Below are 7,693 nucleotides of genomic sequence, written 5' to 3' on the forward strand. Positions count from 1 at the left end.
TTTTTGTAAACCATTTCGGATCATGACTATCCAATGGGCATTTGTGGCGTGCCCATACACAATCCAAAATTTTTCGGATCCCATATTTGATGATCTGAAACATGCCCATGGATCCTATTCATATGTTTAGATCCCATTCATTAACGTTCGGATTTAGATGATCCATCAGACCGTCTGGATCCATTGACACCCCTAGGTGTAGTCACTCATAAAAGAAAGACACAAACAGAAGGAAAGATTTTCAAAAGGCATGTTTCATGGACTGATTGAGACCACCATCTGATTAAGTGGGGCGTTTTTTGGTCTGAGTGAGGTAATGGACTCCAACAAAGCGGAAGTTAATGGCGATGTGGCACGGTATTTAGTTCTCAGATAGCAATTTTTTTAGATCAGTTGATAGTGGAAGGAGATTCCCTTCTCGTGATTAGATGGTTGGATCTCAAAAACACTGCTCTATGAAGTTTTGCGATATGTAGATTGAATATAAGATATGCAAACAGCCACACAAATGACAAATAACCACAAAATGTACGTCCCTCCATAGCCTCAGCACTAGCATCAGACATAACTGTTCTTAAGCATCATATGAACTTATAAACACTGAATGAATTGATCGGCAATGCATTAACCATCAGAACCATTTCCTGAATCATGAGTGAAGGATGAAATCCATCAATGAGAAAGAAAGAAAACTAAGAAAATGCTGTAATGGCAACTCAAGAATACAAAATTCAGAGGAAACCAGGGGTGGGAATCAAGATCAATATAACAAAGTGATAATAGAGAGAACTTTTAAACAATCAACGATGACCCATAGCAAGAGAAACCATTACCCATTAACAAGAAATCTGATCAGTAAGCTGAAGCATTTAGTATTCGATCTGCAATGAGTTCGGTATAATGAAAGATCACAACTTGAATTCATGAGTTCATCTTAGAGAAAGTGTCCTCCTCACTCATTGTATCATGAACAAATAAATAACGAATCAAATACAAGGTAACACAGAATACAAGTGATGGCATCACATCTGGGAACAGAAATAGTATTTTCAATCACTTTTCTCCAATCTTCATCATTGAACCCTCAGAGCTAACAATCATCGTCTCTCTGGTTGTTAAAGTTCTTGGAAGTCAGCAATACCAGGGAACTTAACTAATCACATTTTGCCATCTGTATGTAGGGAGGATCCATAGTTGTATTCCTGAAATCTTAATGGAATTTCTCTAATAATTTCCATGGTTTCTAGTCGATTGCTTTCCAAATTCATCTCAAGACTGTCGTCTGGCAAATGTAACAACCTCCACCACTTTTCGCAGCTAGAACAATCTTGGACATTGTTGTGTGCTTCTTTCCTCCAAAAAGACATTCACGTGGATGCAAGTTTCCCGCACATGGCACAGTAACCTGGAAACAAGTATAAAATGGGCCTAACTTATTTGTAGCATTCATAATAATACACCCACCTTGGAACCCTAACATCGAAGTAATTTAAATTTGAAAATCAGCAAAAACAACAAGTGAATGCTCACAGTCTGCAATCACGAAGTCATGGTAAGCTAAGTATGTTATAATACTCGATGATACTTCAAAGTTCAAACACATTTCCATACCATATGTACCATCTCATTACAGAAATGCAGAATTCTACATGTCACTAAATTCAGCAATTTTCTTATACTAAATCACCCATTAGTTATCCACAAGCAAGCAGTCCAAGACTCAACACATTATAAAATATCAATAACTGACTGGCCGAAAGAGTAAGCAAACAAGATAAGAGAACACCAATCTTTCCCGGTTGAAGTATTATGGATATATGTGAGCATTTTAAATAGAATACTTTTACAAAATTGGCTTGCCCAAAGCACAAGTAATATTATTCTTCTAAGGATACAATTTTAAGATTTGGATTTATAGCCATCATAATATAAATGGATTTTTTTTACCACTATTGAATACAATTACCTGATAAAAGGCAACCCGATGGTGGCTCTCAACAGACAATCACTTCACCAACACTACAAAGGACGACTGGCAAACCCTCTATCGATCATCTTCTCTACTAACTCCTCGTGCTTCTTTATCTGCCCAGCTTTCCTCAGCTGCTCCAAAACCATCTGGTAAACTGGCATAGTGGGTTTCAAGCATTTCTCCTCAATCATCTCTCTAAAGAGCTTGTACGCATAATTCCAATGCCCAATTCCACAAAACATCGAAATCAAAACCGTGTAAGTATTCACATTCGGCTCACACTCATTCTCATCCATTTCCATCTTAAGTTTCATAACCATATCCCTCGACTTCGAATTCGCAAACATACGCATCAAAACATTGTATGTCACCGTATTTGGCCGACAATGCAACTCCATCATCATCGAATACATTCTATGTGCTGCATTCACATCGCCCAATTTAAGAACACACTTAAATATCGAATTAAAAGTCGAGGCATTTGGACTACACCCTTTGCTAACCATATGCTTAACAACTTTCACTGCATTTTCGAGATTCCCATCTCGGCAATGACAATCAATAAGGAAATTGTAAGTAATAACATCTGGGGCACACGAAAGCCCCTTCATCTGATTATATACCTGCAAGACCTTCTCAGTCCTACCAGCCTTGACATGAACACGCATAAGACTATTAAAAGTAACAGCATTTGGTACACACCCATTATCAATCATCTGGCAAAAAACCTCATGGGCTCTGTTAATTTCCCCTGCTCGACACAATGAATCAATCACAATACTGTAAGTGTACACATTGGGTTGAATTCCACTCTCCTTCATCTCCCTAAACACTCTCTCAGCCTCCGAAATGTTTCGAGCTCGACACCACCCATGAACTAGACTTGTATAGATTACTACATCGGGTTCGAATTTATGCTTCAAGGAGTCGAAAAAAGCTTGGGCTTCGAAAGCCCTACGTTTTTTGCATAGAATTGAGATAACTACAGAGAATGCAATCTTATCAGGCTTGCAACCGTAATCGTCCATTCGATTAAAGGTGTGGATCGCTTCTTGGGCTAATCCAGCACGTACATACCGTCGGATTAGGATTGAAAAAGTCTCCAATGGGATCGAGATTTTTCGGGTTCGCATTGTATCGATTAGGTGCCAGGCTAGGTCAAATTGACGGATTTTTCCGGTGATATCGATCATCTCATTGTAGGGTTCCGGTGAGGGATCGAATTGGGGTTGATTTGTGGCCCAATTGAAGAAAGCTAGGGTTTGGTGGAAGGGGATTCCGCGGCGGAGGGACCCACATTTGCCGATGACGTGGCGGGTTACGGTTGAGGAGATGGGTGGGGCCGTGGCGGTGAGGCGGGAGAATTCGAAGGAGAGATTGGGGATGATAAGATTAGGGTGTGGATTATTGGGATTAGGGCTAGGGTTTTTTCTATGGTGGTCTTTGATTAGGGCATGGAAGTTTTCGATGAGAGTGGTTTCAATAATGGAGAGATTGTTGGTGTTATTGGGTTTGTTTTTTGTATTGTTTTCATCATTTTCGTCTTCTTCTTGGAAGTCGATTGAGGAAGCAAAAGAAGAAGAGAAGGGTTTGAGAGGAAAAGAAGAGAGAGATGAAAGGGAGAGTGAGGAACGTACCCTTGTGTTCATGAAAGCCATTGAAAAATGGCAAGTAGATGAGCAAGAACAGTAGTAGTAGAAGTAGAGAAGAAGAAAGAGAGGTTTTTGAACTTTGAAACTAAGAAGAAGGCCTTAACAACACTTGTGTAAGAGAGTGCACCAAAATTTGTAGCTCGCCCTAATCTAAAATACCAAAACTAGCCTCCTTTGCCGTATGGCTTGGAGGGAGTTGGGTTTTACACTTTTTATAAAATCAGGTTGTAAGGCCAAGTAGGGGTGCAACTCGGGTCGGGTTAGATCGGGTTGAGGCCAGCCCTAACCCAACCCGAGATAGCATTTTATCAACCCTAACAAGGCGTCCCACAAGAGTAATATCCATTACATCACCCAAAAAGTAAAATCACATGACCAATAGACGAGAGATTAGGCTTGGATCCCTATTCTTCCCCTCTTCTCTATTGGCCCCATCTTTTCCTAATTTGTCAACCTCCTCATTAGTGGATCTTCACATATGCTGAAATTTTAGGGATACCGCAGCCACAAGGGCTCTAATTTTTGCCACATTGTTTGCTAACCCTAGGGACCAATGGCCTTGTTACAAGCCCAAGATTGATGTCACAGGTTCGATCCCGCTTGCCTACGAAAAAAGAATGCTAGAATATATAGAAATAATATACCCCCACTCTTGAATCAAATCATTTCATTTACGGTCATGGGTATTCAATCATTTTACTATGTAAGTGACGTAGCACGTATGGTGGTATGCATGTGTGCCTAGCATGCTGGACATTGATTTTGGTATTATAATGGCAGTCAAAGTATTGTGATCGGTGGGAATCTTGTAATGCGTATTGTAATCCATGGGTAAGGGAGACATCTTGTCCCGTTACGCTTTTCATTAATAAAGTCATCTTTCAAAAAAAAAAATGGCGGTCAAATTATTGTGAAGCTTTGGGACTCAAATTTTACATATAGTTACAGCATTTTGGAGGTTGTTACCATGGAATGAAGGAGTTTAGAGTTACAAGAGGTTTTGAAAATTGTTTTGCTATAATTTCCAAGTAGGGTAACTTAGGATATTAGTAGTATTGTTGAAGGTTGTAATAGGAGTAAATGATTTAGGTAGTGGAAAAATCTGTAAAAGAGATAAATAAATTTAAGAAATAACTAAGTTACACTAACACGGGTGAGATCATAACAACACAAATGCACTGATCTCATAAGAACTCCGAAGTTAAGCGTGCTTGGGCGAGAGTAGTACTTGGATGGGTGACCTCTTGGGAAGTCCTCGTGTTGCGTCGTGTTGCATCCATGCCACTATAACCCGTACAGGTGTGCCTCTTTGCTTAAAGTCTTGGGGGGTATACTTGCCTGGTGCGCGTGGTTTACGGGTGATTGCGCGAATCCAGGGACACCCTACTTCATCCAAAAAAAAAAAAAAAAAGGTTACACTAACACATTAATATGAATTTACCTACTACGTCTAAACTCTTTAACAACCCCAAAGTCAAAACTAGAATCCTTAAATCCGAAAAGCTTTCTCATAATCACAAGATAGGGCCCAAGTTTTTCCAATTTTGTTGCAAACAACATCTCTTTAGCTCAGATGATGTCATCGTGTGTTTTATGTCATAATGGCTACCAACAAGGGGAAATTCTCTCTCTCTCTCCATTTTTTGTCACTTGGTTGTCTTGTATGTGGTTCTCTATAGGGAGAAGGATAGGTCCCGCACACTATATGAGGTCCTGAGTTCGTCTTGATGGACTGTCCATCATCAAACATTCTCATTCATCTGCTAGCAAGCTACTTAGGTTCTGTCGCTGCAGCCCCTGGTTCGTGTCATTGAATTTTGGTTGTGATTGTGCAGGTTCATAGTTTTTTTTTCAATGCTCAAAAACTCAGGCTCAAATTGGAATTCACACAGATGGGAAGCAGAGTTGAACAGGTCAATTGAAAAACCTTGCAAACTGTGGAAAAGGAAATGAGTTTATAGGAGATATTCATTGACTTGGCTGGTCGATGATCAACTAGCAATTCGAAAACTCGTCGAGTAATTTGGATGCAATGCTCTGTTAATGCTGAAACATAGCTGACTTGACCGAATCTGTGTATACCAGGTTTACATAGATTTATGCATCTTGGGCCATTGAAGAAATGATTAGAATGAAGTAAGGAAACTCTTTTGTGGTTTAGCACTGTTCTCATTGTTCTTCCCTAAGTTCTCTTGTTTTTTTTTATTCTCTTGTCCTTCGACACTCCATTAGTAAGTTTTGTCCATCCTTGGTATTTTGTCCACCAAATTGATGGCATTACTTGATTTGCAAAAATTCAAAGAAATGTGATGGTTCTATTTGCAGATTGTAAAACTAGAACACTCTTTTTATTGGAAACCATAGTCAACCATGGGCTAGATGTCATCCTGCCAATGGGGGAGCCCTTTCACTTGATTTTTGCAATGGCTCGCTTCAGTCTAGCATTCCTCATTTCTTAATATAAAATTTTCACTTTGGGAAATGTTCTCCGTGATTTATCAAGAAGATTTGCTGTTAGGATGAAATCCTAGCCGTAGGTGGCCTTGGCAAAATCAATGGCCTACATCACTATTGTGTCTTGGGTGTTTTGGGTTGTTTGAATAACCCACTCTTCTAGAATGGGAAAGAGAGATAACGTTTATCACTTTCCTTTATTTCCCTTGTAGCTGCCCTCGTGGCCCCCTTATGTATTGTTCAGTTCTTTTATAATTACCTCTGGTAGGGGTCCGCCTAACCCCAGCTTGCCTACCAAAAAAAATAAAATTGATCATCTCATGTTTTGCTTATCCTACTAGAGTTATGAACCTAAAAATTTGGAGTTTAGAGTGGATCTTGAAGTGTTTGATGGAGAACCAAATAGCTCTAAACATCTCTATAAATACCTCCTTAGGAGACTGCTTGCACATGGTTATTTTTGAGTAGCCATTATTGCTTTCTAAAATCAGTAATCCACTAAAGCTTTAGAAAGTAGTTGCGGCCGGTTCCCATCGCCGTTTGCACCGTGGAGCAAGGAGGATCCAAAGAGGGGTTCAGGCTTTAATCGGAATCGCAAAACCCAATTGAGCTATGGCGTCTGGTAAGTTGATCTTCTGCTGATTTAATCATCTCGAATAGAAAGAAATTGATTTTCTTTCAGATTTCTAATGCCAAAGATCTCTGTCTCGAATTTCCTCATAAGGTCGAGACTTATATTGTGGTATCAGAGCTCGGTTGAGGCATAAGAAACCTTAGAGAAAGTTAAATAAAACTAGGGTTTATAATTTCTTTCTCTTATGTCTGTGGCTGTAATTGTTTTCCGATGAACGACCGGTTGCCGCACTTGTGTTTGGACGGAGTCACCCGGTCACTGGCCATGCCAGGATCATGCACTTGAAGCAATTTTTATCCCCTTCTGTATGTCCTAGAGGCAGTAGAGGAACACTTTAAAGGATCAACTAAAGCACTAGCAAGCACCCTGATGATGAGAATGATCACCACAAAATATGATGGCCATAGTGGTATGCGAGAGCACATAATGAAAATGAACGAAGCTGCCTCCCAATTGAAGCGAATGGATATGGAGATCTCAAAAGGTTTCCTTGTCCACACATCGCTTCCTGCTCAGTTTGGTCCATTTAAGATCAACTATAACACACAGAAGGAGAAATGGCAAATGAGTGAACTAATTGCCATGTGTGTTCAAGAGGAGGAGAGGCTGAAGATCGAACGTCCAGAAAGCGCATTTCACCACCCTTGGAGCATCCAAGGGCCAATTCAAGCGAAAGGGCAAGAAAGGTTCTAAGAAAGGCAAAAAGCAAGGATTAGGGAGCACGGCCCAACAGGTAAAACTGGCGAAATGAAAAGTGGCATAAAGTGTTACTTTGGTCGCAAATTTGGGCACATAAAGCGCGAGTGAGCCAAATATGAGGAATGGCTGATAAAGAAAGGTAATCTTTCCGTTTTTGTTTGCCATGAATCCTTTTTGATTGATGCTCCTAAAAACACTTGGTGGCTAGATACAGGATCTACTATTCACATTTCGAACTCCTTGTAGGGATTTCAAGAAAGACGGAAACTCAAGAAGGGGGAG

General features: G+C 40.0%; 1 protein-coding gene and 1 pseudogene across 1 annotated transcript; one reads left to right on the forward strand and one right to left on the reverse strand.

The window, feature by feature from the left end:
* Window positions 1–898: 898 nt before the first annotated feature.
* On the reverse strand, window positions 899–3,700 carry LOC143864204 (Pentatricopeptide repeat (PPR) superfamily protein). Its single transcript, XM_077375089.1, has 2 exons — window positions 1,967–3,700; window positions 899–1,405 (listed from the first exon to the last, which is right to left on the reverse strand). The coding sequence occupies exon 1, from the start codon at window positions 3,628–3,630 to the stop codon at window positions 2,020–2,022; it is 1,611 nt and encodes a 536-aa protein (XP_077231204.1). The 5' UTR covers window positions 3,631–3,700; the 3' UTR covers window positions 899–1,405; window positions 1,967–2,019.
* Window positions 3,701–4,775: 1,075 nt separating this feature from the next.
* LOC143864483 (5S ribosomal RNA) lies at window positions 4,776–4,893 on the forward strand (annotated as a pseudogene).
* The last annotated feature ends 2,800 nt before the right edge of the window (window positions 4,894–7,693 follow it).

The sequence above is a fragment of the Tasmannia lanceolata genome, unplaced genomic scaffold, assembly GCF_043159265.1.
Source record: "Tasmannia lanceolata isolate RefF3 unplaced genomic scaffold, GAP_Taslan_0.1 ptg000048l, whole genome shotgun sequence".
Classification (NCBI taxonomy): domain Eukaryota; kingdom Viridiplantae; phylum Streptophyta; class Magnoliopsida; order Canellales; family Winteraceae; genus Tasmannia; species Tasmannia lanceolata.

Coding starts and splice junctions, on each gene's coding strand:
- LOC143864204 (XM_077375089.1), bottom strand. CDS start 3,630: ATGGCTTTCATGAACACAAGGGTACGTTCCTCACTCTCCCTTTCATCT.